General features: G+C 43.0%; 1 protein-coding gene across 1 annotated transcript in view; it reads left to right on the plus strand.

Annotated features, from left to right (window-relative positions):
• Nucleotides 1–18,264, plus strand: part of ELMO1 (engulfment and cell motility 1) — a 484,527-nt gene that overhangs the window by 37,564 nt on the left and 428,699 nt on the right. The window contains exon 2 of the mRNA XM_077775357.1: nt 7,721–7,868. Coding sequence (XP_077631483.1) covers nt 7,791–7,868 — 78 coding nt within the window. The 5' untranslated portion in view covers nt 7,721–7,790. The remainder of the gene's footprint in view (nt 1–7,720; nt 7,869–18,264) is intronic.

Raw genomic sequence — 18,264 nt, forward strand, 5'->3', positions numbered from 1 at the left:
GCCCAAGAAGTCCTATAGTAAAGGAACCTTCTTAAAAATGTGTTATAGTGATTAAAAACATTGACTGTGGAATCAGACAGATGTGGATTGAGTTCTGGCTGGGCTCCATATTTTGATGTGAGACCTTGGGCAAGTTACTCAATGTCTGTGCATCTTAGTCTTTCCTAGTCTGTAAAATGGTTTAGCAATGGCACCTATTTCATAAAGTTGTTAAGAAAAGTGTATGATACATGAACTAGTAGGTTCCATAATTAGCTGTTATTTCATTCAGTGTTTTACAAGAGGTTTAATTTTTCCATTTCTCTTTCTTTTCTTTCTTTCTTTCTTTCTTTCTTTCTTTCTTTCTTTCTTTCTTTCTTTCTTTCTTTCTTTCTTTCTTTCTTATTACATTACTTAATATCTGAAGGAAGTAGTGTTGTGTGGGAAATGCCAGGCTAAGGCTAAATCCTGAAATGTCTGCATGACTCCTGGTAGCAGTTGAGGAGAGGAAACGTAGCTTCTAGGCACCAAGGGTCCCATCGGAAATGTGGACATGCAGATATCTGGGCTCTAGGACTGGGGAATAAAGGGTCATTCCCATTTGGCTCCAGGGTCAGATTGTGTAACTCAGTGTGTGTTTTGTGGGCCAGTTGTCTCTCAAGGGACTGGCAAGATTATAACTGAGGGCAGTAGACAGATATGGTCGGGTTGATGAATTAGTTAGGAGTTTTTCAATTACAAGTGATGGAAACCTAATTCAAACTCACTTATTGTAACAGGGAGTTTATGGGTTCATATACCTAAGAAGAATTTTAGGAGAGCTCAAAGAATGGAAGTAAAAGTGTTAGGAGCCAGAAACTCAACATAGTTAGGACTCTTGTTCTCTTTTCATCTCTCCTGACTCTCTTCTCTGTTTGTCTTTGCTTCTTCTTACCACATTCCTTCCTATTCTAGACGGCCCATCCCCACATGGATGGAAGATGGTTGCCTAACAACCCTCCACAGAAAGAGAGAACTCTTTCCTTCCAGGCCTCATAGAGCAGTCCCCAGAAATTGATTTGCTTACATCATGTGTCTGTCCTTTAGACCGATCAATCACTCTTGCCAGGGAGATGGGCATGGCCATTGGCGCCACACATGCCCACTCTTGGTTGTGGGACAGGACCGGCTACCTGATGAGAAGAGATGGAAAAGCTCACTAGACGGACAAAAACCAAAGCTACAAGAGTTCACTAGAGCTGTATGTGAGGGAGAAGGTGCTAGAGTAAAGGGTTACAAAATTGTCCAGTGATATCAAGGTTTTCAGGTTTTTATGTAAGCTCTCTTTCCTGTTGATTTTAGCAACTTTAAAATTTCAGTTTTTAAAAATTTCTCCAGGTGGTCCTTGTTCTACATCTCATCTCTCTGTTTTTGCAGTTAAAATATTAAATTTATGACTATTACTGCCTACTTAGTAAAGTTGGTCTATATAATAAGGTTTTTTTTTTTTTTTTAAAGCAAGATTAGAGGCAAACCATGAGAGACTCTTGAATACTGAGAACAAACTGAGGGCTGATGGGGGTGGGGAGGAGGGAAGGGGAGGTGATGGGCATGGAGGAGGGCACTTGTGGGGATGGGCACTGGGTGTTATATGGAAACCAACTTGACAAAAACTATATATTAAATAAATAAATAAATAAATAAATAAAAGCAAGATTAGAATCAGTGCCCTGCTTTTCAATCAGGGATGATTTTGGTCCCCCAGGGGACATCTGGCAATGTCTGGAGACATTTTCATTGTCTCCAATTTATAAGTGATCATTTGATTCTGTGAACTGGCATTTATGGGGTAGAGGTCAAGGCTGTTGCTAAACCTTGGCAGGGCCCAGGATGAGCCCCACAGCAAAGAATTATCTGATCGTAATGTCAATAACGCTGTGGTTAAGGAACACTGCGTTAGTGGTTTCAGGAGAAAAGACCTTCTCATGGCCAAATTTATTACTCTACACTATATGGATTAAAAATAAATTAACTTTATTTATTTCTAAAAGGCTTTTACTTTTCTTCTTGATTGTATCAGTCTATGAGAGTGTTACTTTGCTCACATTCTCACCAATCAATAAACATTTATTTCCTACCAATAGGATAGACAAAGAAGGTATGTTTTGCTACTTTAATTTGCATTTCTCTTATTACTGTTATTGCTGTTTCTTTTATTACTGTATTGAGCATACATTTCCTCTTGCCTGGATTACTTTGTACATTAAAAAATTTATAAGAGATCATTATTAAGGATATTTATACCAGGTTAGGTCACAGCTGTTGCAATATTTTCTCGATTGTTTATTATTTGTTTTTAACTTTTTATGGTGCTTTTGGGAATGGCAAAGATTTTAAGCATCTTTGTATCAAATCATCAGCTTCTTCTTTATGCTTTCTGTGTTCAGTGTTACATTAGTTTGCTAGGGCTGTCATAACAGACCACTGCAGCCCGGATGGTTTAAACAACAGACACGTATTGTCTCCTAGTTCTTGGGGCTGGAAATCTGAGATCAAGGTGTGTGCAGCTTGGCTCCTTCTGAAGCCTCACTCCTTGGCCGTAGATGGCCGTGCACTTACTGTGTCCTCAAATGGTTGTCCCTCTGCACCTGTCTGGGTCCAGATTTCCTCTCCTGATCAGGACACCAGTCAGATAGGATTAGGGCCCATTCTAATGACCTCATTATAACTTAATTACCTCTTTAAAGGCCCTGTCTCCAAATACAGTCATAGTCTTCAGTACTGGGGGTTAGGACTTGTTCATATGAATTTTCGGGGAGCACAGTAGTCCACAGTCATGTTTGAGGGGTCTCTGTCACCTTGGGAATATGTAAATATTGGGGGGAAGTTACTCTAACTCAGTAAGATTTAGTATCTTCATTTGTTTCCTGCAAGGAGTGCCAACTATCACTAGGGGGAGGATGAAGAGTAAGGGAACAAGTGTGTGCTTCCGGCGCCCAGTCCAGTGCCTGCTCTCTGCTCCTGCCCCTGCTCCTTTCTACCCGCTGTCCTGTGGCCTCCACGATGACATGCCCAGATGCTGTGAGAGCAAATACTTTTCTCTGCAAGTTTGCAACATATTGTAAATGGGTAGCTAATAGCACGTTTCGCCACCTGGCAAGTAAAAGGACTGAGTTATTACTCAGATTACCTTAGGAGGCTTTTGTCAGGGCCATATACATAAAATGGAAGAGTAGGCTTCTGTATTTGATTCAGTTCTCTCCCTTACTCGCTTTCTTCTGTATGGTTATGTCTTGCACAGTGCTCCCCCATTCCTGAAGCCACACAACTTCCTCCTTGGCCCCTGCTGTTGTCAGAAGGAACATTAATTCCCTGATGGAGTAGGAGACTCTGAAACGGCACTCCCACCTTGTAGCGATCTATCCAGACCCTCTGGCACAGAGGAGGTCTATCCAGACCTGTTCTCATGGTCTCCTTGGCAGTCAGTGCTCATCTTTGTGACCTGGAAAGGGGAATGTCTGGCCTTCTTTAATACATATTTGAGAAGGGAAACAAAGACAGAGTTCAGCAAGCCTGGATGATCATAGCATCCTGGGTAAGGTGAAGCGGTCGGCACCTGCCCCCTACTGTATTCTTGGGCCTAGATGGAAAGGGTGTTGGGATGTATCATTCTGTTTGGACTAAGAAGGATGTTGTACTGAGAAGAGGAGAAGGAGTCGACCTTCCTGAGGCGCAGTGCACCGTGCAAGATAGCATCCTCCAAGGTACAAAGTAGAGGGCTCAAGAAGCCTGAGTAATTGAAGGACATCAGAAGATGCCACTTTGCAGTAAGGATTGTTTTGAGCTGAAATCAATTAAGATACAGCAGCACAGGAGGAACTCTGCCATTCTCCTTTCCACTTAAAAGCAGGGCATAATTTTTTCTTTTGTAAGGGAAATTTATATCTATAAAGGAAATTTCTATTTGTAACCATATCTTTCTCTTCCTAACCTGGAAGAGACCTACTCCAGACACAATTCTTAATAACCACCTGGAAGGATCTGAGACTGTGTAAGAAACCCATTGAACAACTCGTTTTTTAACCATACATTTCCAAGTCACCATTCCACCCCTTATATCCCTCAGGAGCCCAAGCCCCTTTGCCTTTGTCTAACCTCTTGTCCACACTTTGTCACGCCGTGTAAGATGTTATATTAGCTTCAAGCTCTAACCAACCCTATGAGTTACTTATCACTGAGTTCTCCTGCGTGTATATACCTTGCGTGAGTAAACTCCTTTGTTCCCTTCTGTTGCTCTTGCTTTTGTTAGTTTCATTTGTACTCCCCAACCATTGAACCTAAGAGAGCTGAGGAAGGATTTTTTTTCCCTTTTTCTCCAGATGGAGAAAGTGAATGAAAGATTACTTTCAGAGGGGTGCCACTTTCAGAGGCTCTTTCTCTCTCTCTTATTAATCTTTTTTTTTGAATTTTATTTATTTATTTTGAGAGGTGAGGAGGGTCAGCGAGAAAGGCAATCCCAGGCAGGCTCTGAAATGTTAGTGCAGTGCCCGACGTGGGTCTCGAACCATGAGATCATGACCTTGGCTGAAATCAAGATATTGGATGTTTTACCTACTGAGCCACCTAGGCACCTCTCACTCTGTCTCTGTCTCTGTCTCTGTCTCTCTCTCTAATGTTTGTTTATCTTGAGAGTGTGAAGTAGAGAGTGTGTATGCGCACGCATGTGTGTGAGAGCAGGAGGGGAACAGAGAGAGAGGGAGACAGAGTATCTCATGAATCCCAAGAATCTGTGCTGATACCACAGAGCCTGCTTGGGATTTTCTGTTTCCTTCTCTCTCAGAGCCTGATGTGGTGCTGGATCCCTTGAACCCTGAGATCATGACCTGAGCCCAAATCAAGAGTCAGATGATTAACTGACTGAGCCACTCAGGTGCCTGTAGGCCTTTTCCCTCTTTATCTAACCTGAATGCTAAGGGAAAAGGTTGTCTGTTTCTTTTTCTGCAAGGGAGCACTCAGCATTTAAATATGGGACTGGTGCTCCCTCTCAACTATTCCCATAATCAGTATAAACCTATATTTGTCACCAGTAGTTAGTGATGGCCAGTGGGGCAGAGGACGACTTTCCTAGGGAGGAAGGAAGGGACAGAAGAGTTGAAGCTAATCATTTATCCAGCTGTTTGGTGTTTCTTTCCCATTGATCTGCCTTTTGGCTTCTACTGGCCCATCTGTCGGCCTCTTTCAGTGCAGTCGTGGGGGCACACAGTTCACCAGGACAAGTGTGTTGGTTTTTCCGTTACACAGCTCCTATAGGAATGTCCACATAGGCTTAATTCCCCCCTCCCTCCCTTAATAGGATTTGCTGGTGTAACAGAAAGATTAGAAATAGGATAAAAGGGTTTAAAGCCATTGCAGGGGCCAAAAGCTAAAACTATTTGGGAAATTAAAAAAAAAAAAAAAAAAGGATCAGGTATTTGGAAACTTTATGCTTCCCAAGACCTAATCAAGCTGACTGGAAAAACATGTGGTAGCATAACAGATCTTTAAGAGACTACAGTGAGGTGAGCTTCAAACACAGAGATACATAGAACTTTGGACATCGACCAATGTGTAGAGACAGACAGATTTCTAGATGGGAATCAAGAGCGATCTCTCTGTTGTCTTGGAAACATAACCTAAGGCTAAGAAGGAGACCTTCAGCAGAATGATAAAGAAAATTGCAACTTGTACAAGGGTTATGGAGTCACATGTAACTGACGCAGGGACTTTAGTAACTCACTCTCAAATAAAAAGCAACTAACTCCTCTGTCTCATTAAATTCACTCAACTATTAGCAAAGCCATTTGACATGCATATTAAGGTTGTAGAATTTTCATATTAAAAATGGAATCAAGTGAATCAATTGCACACAAGCAAGGACATTGCAGAATTCTCCACCCATTTCCTAGTTGCCTCCAGGGACTTCAGAGTTACCTTACAAGGCAGAATGGCTGGAGAGTCTAGCCAGCTGCACAGACTTCCCTTTAGTGGGTCTTAAATTTTAGTTTGCATAAGATTATATTAGGCTGTTTACCGAAATTTATGAACCTTATATTTACTGGGCCATTTTGACAACATTAGACTCCACTTTACTGCTGGTGTCTCTGATTAGATAAAATTAACTGTTCTCTCACAGAAATATAAATTCAAGAGGATAAAATGTGGACTTCTGAGGATAAGGATGTGGACTGGATTATTCATTCTGAAACTGTGCACCTGACTCTATCCCACGGAAACCCCGTCTGTGCTGTTTGTTAGTGCGGGCAACACTGATGAAGTCTAATCGCACTTGTCAAGTGAATTCCCAGAGGATTCCTCAAGCCTTTTGGCTCTCTCAATGGCTCCTTTGTACACTGCTGCTATCTTATTCTCCACAGAGACTCAGGGAGAGCCACATCATTGGATTCTCACCTGTTCAACAGGTTTTGTCTCAGCAGTCTTTGAGAAATAAATACCAGTGAAAGGGAAAGAAAAGCACCCTTGGCTTTTGATTCCTGGGTGGTTAGATGACCTTTCTAGTGTAATTCTAGACTATTTTGTGTAGAGGTAGGGAGGAGGGAGCTCAAAATGCATTTTACTTTTCATTATCTATTCTCTTGACCCCCAGGATTGGGTGTTCTTTGTTTTGAATAGTGTTACCTGATATTTACAACAGTCTGTTTTCACATTAGAACCTGTTTTCTTAATTCTTATTCTAGGGTCTATAACTGGTTGGGATCCTGAATTGAAGTGATGTGGCACAAACATAATACATTGCCTGTAGAATTCTCAAGTGAATAAAGGAGCGTAGAGACTGTGAAGACGAATACCCCAGTATAGATTTGCTACATGTGTTTGCATATTTGAGACTTCATAATTATTTAATAAGTCCCTGTTGTAGATTATTTGTCCGGGTGGATATGCAACTTTAAGAGGACGGAGATTCTCCACTGTATTTTCACACATTCACACATAGGCACATACACACACAATACACACACACTCACAACACACATTTAAGATTTGAATCACATGACTGTCTTATCCGTTCGAAAATATTAAGTTAAAAAAGTCATCCTAAAGAAACAGGCTAATCTGGAAGATGCGGCAGAAGATAATCTTACTTGCTTTGTGAAAACAACACTATTCATTCCAGTGAGAATTCAAGGTCCATTCTGAATGCCTCACTATCCACATCAGTCAATCCTCTTCCCTCCTGACGATGCAGTGTGTGAACTGGCCTTGGGGAGGGAATGTGTGTATGCATGTGTGTGAACCTCGGGGCATTTCTCCTTCCTCATGATATTCTGGTTGCTATAGTGCAGAGCTCTATTTGTGACACACAGAAAACACTTTAAAGAAATGCTGCTTCCTGACCATGACTTCCTGGGCAATCTGTTCTTCCGGAGGCTGTTGAGCGCGAGAACTTTACGTGCAATTCTGGACAGAGTGAGCCCAGCTCATTCAGACCCTGGCACCACTGGGAGCTGAACCCCGTGGTAAGGGACAAAGTATCCCCCGGGGGGACCACATCTCCTGGTGGCTTTGACTTTGGGGTGTGGGCACCTTCCCCTCATCTGTCGTCTCTCCTCAGGAGCGGCCGGTGGTGCAGTTGGTGCCCTGTGTGTTGTACACCCAGAGCCGTTTCTCATACCTAAACCACCAGTGAAAACAGGAAGTGATGAAGCAGAATTCACCCTGCATCGGCACTGAGCAAGTTTTCTTTCTTTTTGTCATTCCTCATTAGGTGTAGACACGTGCGGCCGTCTGCGCTGTAGGATCCCGGTTCTACAGGCTTTGGACTCCCTGGGATTACCATGCCGCCCCCTGCGGACATCGTCAAGGTGGCCATAGAATGGCCGGGCGCCTACCCCAAGCTCATGGAAATCGATCAGGTCAGTCATGCTGGCACAGTTTGGGGGTTCTCTTCAGTCTTCTTTCTGTCTTGGAATTTTCACAGATTTTAGATAGCTCTTTTGTCCCCCTTTCTCTCTCTGGCTGTGTTGAAATATCTGTGCAATAATAGTTACAGTGTAGTTTGCTTTCTGTACCACATATAGTGACGATGGATGGGGTTTTTATACTCGTTCAACATCTCCTTGGATTGTGTCAATACAGGGTTTGTGTCTGAAGCTGGGTGAGAGGCGGGAGGGCCCAGTGGCCTGGGCTCCGGGCAGTTGGCACAGTGGAGGCTGTCCCGGCCCTGCCTGGCAGGCGCTCAGGAGCATGTGCAGACTGTTTTATCCTAGGCAACACAAAACATAATTTTTTGATACACTTTCCCCTTTGATTTTTGCAGAAGCAGCCAACAAGTACATTATAGTAACAGGTTAATAATGAAAGTAATATGGAGGGGCTCAGACTTGCCTCCCAGCTAATTGTAATTTTATGATTAGTGTCAAATGCACTGTGTGTCTAGGGTATTGTCTGGCATGTAATAAATACTCAATACATATTTAATGAATGAAAAAAATGTCTAGAAGAGTTTTTATATGGCCTTACCTTTAAAGGCCTCCTTTTGCTTGGATCTCAACAGTCTTACGGTGTAGTTTTGGTTTGATTTGATTTGATTACAGGGTATCTCAGGAAGGTTACTTATGTCATCTAGAGCAAATAATTAAAGGGAAAAAAAGATGGAGACTTAAGTACACTTAGGGTTTCATAAAGCGAATAATATAGAATTCTAGATGGCTCTTAAGATTTTCCCAGTTAGGCTACCGTGGCAACTCCATTTTTTATTTCTGTTCTCAATACTGTTCTATGGTTATGATCTAAATACTTTTTTTCTCCTAGTCATATTTTATTATATGGTTGAAGAATATTGTAAGAGTTGTATGGCATTGTGCAGATCCAAAAGAATATAAATGTAATAAAATATATATTTTATTTATTAAAATAAATTATAAAGGTCAAATCAGATTTAGTGGAGCTTGAGTGTGAATGTGAGAAAGGGTAAAATTTTTGGATTATTGCCAAAAATGGTGTCTTTGGTCCAGCCCATCATTGTCATTTTAATCGCTTTATGAGATAGTTTTTGTGAGGCTCTAGAAGTAACCCATGTAGGTAGGAAAGCCCATGCTGTAGTTTTATATACATTTGTGTCGGGTAACAGATATTTGTCCTTTTTCATGTGCTGTTCGAGAGAGGATATGAGTTGAATTTTAAAATATGCTTGGGACTATGTGGTGCAGACTAAGTACAGCCAAGGGAACCAGCGGCTCCATAGCAGAGTTGACCTCTTACACCCACATGGCAGTCCTGGGCTGGTGTGATGCTCTGGCGACATGACCCCAGGCAGGCCCAGTCGGTTTTGTTTCTTTGCCTTCTCCGTATGTGTGGCTGAGGACGGTTGCTTGGGCTTCACCTGAGAGCTCAGTGGAAATGCAAACTCTCAGGCCCTAACCCAGACCTCCTGACCCAGAATCTGCATTTTAGCTAGATCCCCAGGGGACTCCTCTGATAGTTAAGTTTGAGAAGTACCAAGTCTGGGGCACGTGTTTCAATGTTCTTGTGGCTTCTATCTCAAGAGATTCCAAGTCAGGGGGTTATTAAATTATTTCCTTTTGATTCTGCCTGGACCCGGGTGGCAGGAACCCCTGCTGTCAGACAGTAGCTCCTCATCTACATTCTTAGGGGTTTGTGGAGTCAGTGTCCTGTTCTTGCCTCTGGGGATGGCCTTTGCTGTGTGTGTGTCTTTTTTTTTTTTTTTAATGTTTTATTTATTTCCAGGAGAGAGAGAGAGACAGCGTGAGCAGGGGAGGGTCAGAGAGAGAGGGAGTCACAGACTGAAACAGGCTCCAGGCTCTGAGCTATTCCTCAGCACAGAGCCCGATGCGGGGCTTGAATCCACGAACCATGAGATCATGACCTGAGCTGAAGTTGGACGCTTAACCGACTGAGCCACCCAGGTGCCCCTGTGTGTGTGTGTCTTAATACTTATTTTTTTAAATTACCTTTTTATTTTTTTTTTAATTTTTTTTTAATGTTTTATTTATTTCCAGGAGAGAGAGAGAGACAGCGTGAGCAGGGGAGGGTCAGAGAGAGAGGGAGTCACAGACTGAAACAGACTCCAAGCTCTGAGCTGGCAGTCAGCACAGAGCCCGACGCGGGGCTCGAACCCACGAACCACGAGATCATGACCTAAGCGAAAGTCAGACGCTTAACCGACTAAGCCACCCAGGCGCCCCAAAATTACCTTTTTATTTTGGAACAATTTTAGAGTTAGAGAAAAATTGCGAAGCTTATATTGAGAGTTTCCCTCTCCCCTTCACTCAGTTTTCCCTACTGCTAACATCTTAATATAACTGGTACATTTCCCAAAATGAAGACATTAACGGCGGCACATTACTGGTAAAAAAAAAAAAAACTACAAACTTTAGTTGGATGTCAGCAGTTTTTCCACTGATGTCCTTTTTCTATGCCAAGATCTAATCCAGGAATGCCAACCGCATTGTCATATAGTCATCATGGTTCCTCAGTCTCCTCCAGCCTTTGACGGTTCCTCAGTCTTTCCTTATTTCATGGCTTGAAAGTTTTTAGCAGTAACGTTATTTCAGTACAGCTTTCAAACAGAGAAATGGCAAGAATAGTACAGAGAACTTCTACCTTTTATCTAGATTCTTTAAGTATTAACATTTTGCTTCATATGCTTTACTGTTTTCTCCATTTTTCTCTCTTTTTAATATATAGCTTTGTTCTGAACTGTTTGAGAGTGATTTAGAGGCACCATCCCCCTTTACCCCTAAATACTCAGTGTAGGAACAAAATCGTTCTCTTACATGACCGCAGTCTCTTTAAAAGCCAGGAAATTAAACAGTAGTTCAAAACTATCATCTAATTCCAAGTCCATAGTCCATAGTCAGAATTCATCAGCTGTCCCAATAAGGTCCCTTACACATGTTTTTCCCACAGGCTGATATCTCTCCTGGCTCCTGTATTACATTTATTGTCCTCTCCCTATGGCCTCCATTGACCTGGAATGTTTCCTTAGTCATTCTTTGTCTTTTGTGACCTTGACAGTTTCATAGAGTGAGTACAGGACAGCTTTGTGGAATATTCTTCAGTTTGGGTCTCTCTGATGTTTTCTTCCCACGTTTTGCATTACCAGGTGAAATGCCAGAGAGATGATGTTGTGTCCTTTTTGGGCCATTGTATCAGGATGCACCTGTTGTTTCCTTGTCTCATTCTTGGTGGCGATTCTGGTTTTACAAATGCTGGTATGAAGTTCACAGAAGTTAAGTGATTTGCCAATCTTTGAGACCGGGACACAAACCCAGGTCTTACTCTGAAGACTGAACTTTTAAATAGTTGGCTAAATCATGGGCCTTGAGGTATTGCCATGTGGAGACCCACACAACGGATTAGAAACCTAACCCTTTATTGCCCTGCAGCTGCTGAAGTTGGAATGAGAGACTCATGGATGTGCTCGCTTCAGGTGTTGTTTCTTGACGGAGTCAGAAGCTAGCACAAGAATTGGAAATATATTTGCACATGCAGCGAAGACTTGAGCAATGATTGGTGCTTTTTTTCTGATCTTCCACCTTGTTCCGTAAGGGACGTATAACCTGCCTGTCTCCTGTGGCACATTACCTTTGTTCAGAAAGCTCTTTGCTCCTTTTTACCCTGGGTAGCTACTATTTCACTCAAAGATTATTTCTGGGAGTTGGGTTGGGCTTTGCTGTCCCATGTTCTCCTAAAACCTTGAGTTTCCTTCCACTTATCCCACTGTGTTCTCACTGTCTGTCAACTTGAACTTGCGGTCCGACTCAAACTTGAATGTGCCCGAGGATCACCCAGGGAGCTTTTGAAAAATGCACATTCCAGCCCAGCTGCAAGGATTTTGATTCTGTCTGCCAGGGGTGAGGCCCTTTCTCTGCTCTGTGAGGAGCACTAAGTGAGTTTGATGCAGGGGCTCCCACACCTCCTGATCCAGGGGCTCATGAGAAACCATCATGAGCCTGTAAGTTGCTTCATCTTTGAGTACAGTTTTTCTAGTGCCTGGAGAACAGCCCATCCTTAATCAATAGATATTTAATTAAGGAATAACTGGGAGAAGGAGCTCATTTCTGCTCAGCTTTGCTCTAGCAATGCCTGTTTGGTTCAAGGGGATGTCTGCACGGAGTCGACTGGTTTGTCTTCTCTCTAAATTGTTTTTTTTTTTTNGAACCCACGAATCACAAGATCATGACCTAAGCGAAAGTCGGATGCTTAACCGACTAAGCCACCCAGGTGCCCCTTCTCTCTAAATTGTGAAGAAACAATTCTGCGCTTCTACTCAGTGGGAAAAGCCCCTACAGGCTTTTTACAAGAGGAGTTTGCTGTACCATAGGAAGCTGTCAGAGGAGTTGTAAACTATCTCGTTGGCGGCTTCTGCTTTGGCCTTTATGGCCAGTTGCTGAGTTTTACCCTCAGGAGCCACTTGAAGCCTCCAGGGGGTGGTTCTCTGGACACACTGAACCTAAAATGCTCCCACCTCCTGTCCTGGTTTACTTACTATTTTCTGAACAGCTTATTTCTCAGTCAAGGGTATAGAACCCTCAACACTCTGACGAGAGGTATTTGCTGAGAGTTAATGTGGCCTAAGGGATGCAGTACAGTCTCCAGGATGTTGAAACCTGGATGGGGGGTCCCAGAGCCCCCATATTTGTGAGAGGGTCAGTTGCCATCTTTGAGCCTCAGTATCTTAGTTTTGTAAAGCTGACATAATAATTTTGCACTTTCTTGATTGTTGTGAAGATTAAAGAGAATGTGTGAAAAAGAATGTAGGACATTGCCTGGCTCAGAGTAATTACTCCATAATGGCAGCCCTTGTTGCTGCTAGTTTACACAAGTTCCCATTAGATTAGAAAATGAGATGCGCTGATTTTCCTTTTTACCTGCCCTTCATCAAGAACAGTTCCCTGGCTTTCTCCTTTCACTGCCTAATGTTTTTATTTTTATTTTTATTTTTTATTTTTTATTTTTTTTTAATGTTTTATTTATTTCTAGGAGAGAGAGAGAGACAGTGTGAGCNATTAAAAAATGTGTTTAATGTTTATTTTTTGGGGGGAGGTGCAGAGAGAGTGATACAGAGGATCCCAAACAGTTTCCATGGTGACAGCAGAGAGCCGGACGTGGGGCTCAAACTCACAAACCATGAGGTTAGGACCTGAGCCCAAGTCGGACACTTAACCGCCTGAACCACCCAGGCGCCCCTATCTAATGTTTTCTTAATGTTTAGGAACAAGAGACAGCCAAAGGGTAGGTGGGAGGCATCACCTAGTGATGAGGAAGAATGCTAACTGGACATGCAGCCAGTTTGTGTTGTGGAATATTCACTGTCTCCCTAGCTCTTCACTGTGATATTTTCTTTCGTTTCTTGGCCACCCACCAGCATTCCTGCTGTTCTGTTCCTGCACGTGTTCCTCAGGCCTCCAATTTCTCCTGTCTGCCCTGCCCCCACACTCCTTCCTTTCCAAGGTCAGAAGGCCACCACTTCTGCCTGCGCCTGACCGGCCCTCTGCTTATGTGTCTGCGTGCCCCCAGGATCCTGTGATGCCCTTGTCTCCTGCCGTCCTCTTCCCGCCCCACCCCCACTGCCAGCCGAGGAGGGAAGGGCTGGTTCTGCCCTTGTCCCAGGGCATCAGTCTGTCCCAACCCCCGACTCTCTGGTGGCACCTGTGTCCTAACCCATCCTTTCGCCTTACCTGAGGTTTGCGCCATCGGTGTTCTCTTCAGTTGTTCTTTTCTTCTCTTTCACCAATAGGCTTGTCTGTTCCTGCCTTGGAAGACCCTTCTCTTGACCTAGTAACTCTCTTGCTAGTGTGTAATTCAGTCTGTGGCTTTCCATTCCAAGTTGACTTAAATGTTGTCGGTATAGGCCACTGCCTGTGTCGTGTCGGTATCTCCTTTATCTGAGAATGAGTAACAACTTTCCTGTCCCCAGAGCTGCTCTCTGACGGCTGCAGAGGCTTCTGCTTTGCTGAATCGAGTGGTCCTCACTCCACCTTGCTTGGTTACACTTGGCAACGCTGCTCATTCTGATCTTGAAACTCCCTGTTGTCTTCGTTAGGTCACAATCCTGAGATTCTCTCTCCTTGTCTGATTGGTCTTGGTCAGTTTCCTTCATGATCCCACGTCTTTCCCCTCCTTTCTAAATCTGTCCCAGCCTCAGTGCTGAGCCCTCTAGTCTGTGTGTTCACTACTGATACTCTTTGTCTAGATTCCATGTTCTCTCTTGGCTTGAAGTATGACTTCTATAAATATATTTTTTTAATTTTTTTATTTCTAGGAGAGAGAGAGAGAGACAGCATGAGCAGGGGAGGGTCAGAGAGAGAGGGAGTCACAGACTGAAACACGCTCTAGGCTCTGAGCTGGCAGTCAGCACAGAGCCCGACACGGGGCTCGAACCCAGGAACCGCGAGATCATGACCTAAGCGAAAGTCGGATGCTTAACCAACTAAGCCACCCAGGTGCCCCCTGAAGTATGACTTCTAAGTAACACCAGCTCTGTCCCCAGTGTGCCCTGCTAGCAGGCCACCGGTTCCTCTTCACCTGATGGATACATTATTCCTCTGTTTAAGCCCCCATGTGTCTGCAGGGTACAAGCAAGTGGTTGGTGAAACTGCGCAGATGTAAACCTGCGGAAAGGTGGTCTGATGGGCGTTACCAACTTTTGGAAGTTATTTCATGTAGGAGAAGGATGGGTTAGACGTGTTGTTCACGGCCTCAAGTGTACAGACTCCATCCTGTCCATACAAGGAGATAGAGGAAAAGCAAGCCTAAGCCATGTGGGCAAGCAAAAGATCTGGGTTAACTCTAATATCTGTGCACCGGACAAGCCCTCAGGAAGGCTGTTATGCATCAGGTTTAGGCCCAGAAACAATGATGGGGAGAATGCATATATTTTTTTTAATGTTTATTTTTGAGAGAGAGATAGTGAGCGAGCAGGCAAGAGTAGGGGAAGGGCAGAGAGACAGAGAGAGAGAGAGAGAGAGAGAGGATCCTAAGCAGGCTTGCGCTGATAGCAGTGAGCCCGATGTGGGGCTCGAACTCACAAGCTGTGAGATCATGACCTCAGCCTAAGTTGGACGCTTAGCCAACTGAGCCATCCAGGCGCCCTGCATGGTTTTTAACCTTCATTGGATCCTTCTCAAGGATCCTTCTCGAATCCTTCCCAGTTGCTTCAGGGGTGAGGGGTGTGTGCAGTGTGCTTGCAGGCTCTCCACGCTTCCTCCTGCAATAGCAGCTTGTATTGGCCTGTTTGATTTTTGCATGCTTTTGCGAAAGGTTTTGTTTGAGGAGAGTATACCGCAAGTATACTTAAAAAANTTGAGCTGATAGCAGTGAGCCCGATGTGGGGCTTGAACTCACAAGCTGTGAGATCATGACCTCAGCCTAAGTTTGACGCTTAGCCAACTGAGCCATCCAGGCGCCCTGCATGGTTTTTAACCTTCATTGGATCCTTCTCAAGGATCCTTCTCGAATCCTTCCCAGTTGCTTCAGGGGTGAGGGGTGTGTGCAGTGTGCTTGCAGGCTCTCCACGCTTCCTCCTGCAATAGCAGCTTGTATTGGCCTATTTGATTTTTGCATGCTTTTGCGAAAGGTTTTGTTTGAGGAGAGTATACCGCAAGTATACTTAAAAAAGTAAGTAAAAAAGTAAGTAAGAAAAAAGTATACTTTTTTAAGTATACTTAAAAAAAGTAAGTCATGGATGATTCTTGAGTGATCATAAGACTTGAGTCAGAGTCTTTAATTTGACTCGATGTTTCCTCCATGATTTCCCTTCATATTATCCAGGGTGCAAGGTATCTTCGTATTATCCAGGGTTCAAAGTTGATGTGTGCAATTTTCAAGTACCGTATTGCTATCTAGAAGCTGCCCCTTTCGAAGTGTGTTCCTGCACATGCTTGTACGTTGTTCATTTCCTGCAGTGTCTTTCTAAGAGGTAAGCCTGCTTGAATTTCTCCAACCTTCCATTCAGCCCTTAATTCCTTTAAATCCTGGCTTTGCTAACACTACCCAGAGCCTCCTTTGTATTCAAACCTTTTCTGAGCGTGTTATAATGCAATTATTCTTCTATCCTTCTCATTTCTTGTATCACTTTCTTTGCCTGTAGCTTTTATTCAGTTAATATAGTCTGCACCTAATGTTACTTAATTTTTTTTAATGTACCCGTGTCTTTTGAAGTGTATTATATGCTCCCCGTGGTCAGTCAGCCTGTGTTTTACATGCATTTGTACCCTGTGGTCCCTCACATCGATCTCTGTTTCTGTGTATCTACTTCAGCTTTGAACTATGAACAGTAAGGATGAGAATAAAACATTGATATTCTCCATCCTCTTAACAGAAAAATCTAGTAGCACCCTCTGCCTATATATGATTATTTCCCTAAAAGAAACTTACATGATGTATTTTCAGGCAAGCATGTACAAAATGACTCCTGCATTTTCCCCTCAGCTATCTTATTTCTGTAGATATGGGTTTGTTTGTTTTTTACATTTTTTAATGGTTATTTATTTTTGAGAGAGAGAAAGAGAGAGAGAAAAAGAGGCATAGAGAGAGGGAGACACAGAATCTGAAGCAGGCTCCAGGCTCTGAGCTGTCGGCGCAGAGCCCGATGTGGGGCTTGAACCCATGAACTGTGAGATCATGACCTGAGCTGAAGTCAGATGCTTCACTGACTGAGTCACCCAGGTGCCCCTCTGTAGATATTTAAGATATAATCGAATACACATAAATTTGATTTACCCAAGACCTTTTTAAAGCTCATTAATTGCATAAAGCACATTTAAATTTTTGGGCTTGAAGTTGGAGTTTTCTCATTCTATACATAATAATAGCAGCAGCAGTAGAAATAACAGCATGGGCCATCTCATGAGCACATATGATGTGCCAGGCAGTCTGTTAAATGCCTTGCATGGAGTATTTCATCCCAACAAGGCAGACTTTTGACGTCCTAGTTCATAATTGTTCACAAGTTCATTAATTTGCCTCAGATCACACAGCTAGGAAGCTATTGATTTGAATCCAGCACTGCGTGATACTAAAACCCAGGCAATTTCTACTAAGCCATAAATCTGTTTGGTAGCTCCTTTTTTAAAAAATTCATTTCGGCCTAATTGAGGTGTAATTGACTTATAACATTATAAGATATTTAGAGTGTACATCATGGTGATCTGATCTACAAATACACTGTGAAAGGATACTTCCCCATAGAGTTAATTAACACACCCATCACTTCACATATTTATCTGTGTGTGTGTGTGTGAATGTTCAAGTTCACTTACAATACACTGTCATCAGCTGTCGTCACTGTGTTTCACATTAAGCCTTATTCATCTAACAGGTGATACCCTTTCACCAGCCTCTCCCTATTTCTTCCACCCTCCCAGCCCTATGGCATCCATCTTTCTATTCTCTCTTTCTGTAAGTTTTGTTTTTTAAAAAATTCCTCATATAAGTGGTACTATGTAGTATTTGCCTTTCTTGGACTTATTTCACTCATCAGGTAGTTCTTTTTCAGATTCTCCATCTCTTACACTCCTCCCTAAACTTATTCCCACCATTAACACCAGTGTGATTTGAGCTGACACTTAAACCATTGCCGAGTTTGCCTGCTCCAGCCACTAATGATGTGACTTCCAGAGACACACTGTGTTATGAAAGCAAAGACGGTATTTCTTTAAAAATGAGGGGAAATGTGGCCAGTGGCCTGGGTTGCTCCAGAAGGAACCCATCTGAAATGAGGCATCCTGTTGAGGCTGGACACTGGTAAGGCAGTTTGGCCTGGCGCTCACAGGCATGGATGGGGGTAGACTGATATGGACTGAAAGACTAGGCTGCCACTTAAGAGCAGTGTCACTGGGGACAAGCCTCCTGCTTTGTAAGAAAGAACTGGCAATTTTCATACATCCTTCCTGGCATTGTGGGGATTCATGAGGTCATCATTCAATGCTCTGCTTAATAATGATAACCACTAACAGTCAATTGTGAGTTTTTCAGAGTGGTACATAAATAAGCTTTTTGTGTTTCAGGCAAAACTGTAACCAATAATACAGACTTCCCCTTAAGTGCATTAAAGTCAGTTCTGTAGCCTGAAAACCCATAATTCCTGTGACATTTAAATATTAGCAGCATGGTGAACTAAAATGACAACTGAGCTCAAAATAAGTTTTGAATTCAGCACTTTAAGATCACATAGCACATAGAATGCATAATATGAATGTACTTAATACCACTGGGCCATACATTTAAAAATGGTTTAAGGGCCACCTGGGTGGTTTAGTTGGTTAGGCATCTAACTTCAGCTCA

The sequence above is a fragment of the Crocuta crocuta genome, unplaced genomic scaffold (genome assembly GCF_008692635.1).
Source record: "Crocuta crocuta isolate KB4526 unplaced genomic scaffold, BGI_CrCroc_1.0 scaffold197, whole genome shotgun sequence".
NCBI classification, from domain to species: Eukaryota; Metazoa; Chordata; class Mammalia; order Carnivora; family Hyaenidae; genus Crocuta; species Crocuta crocuta.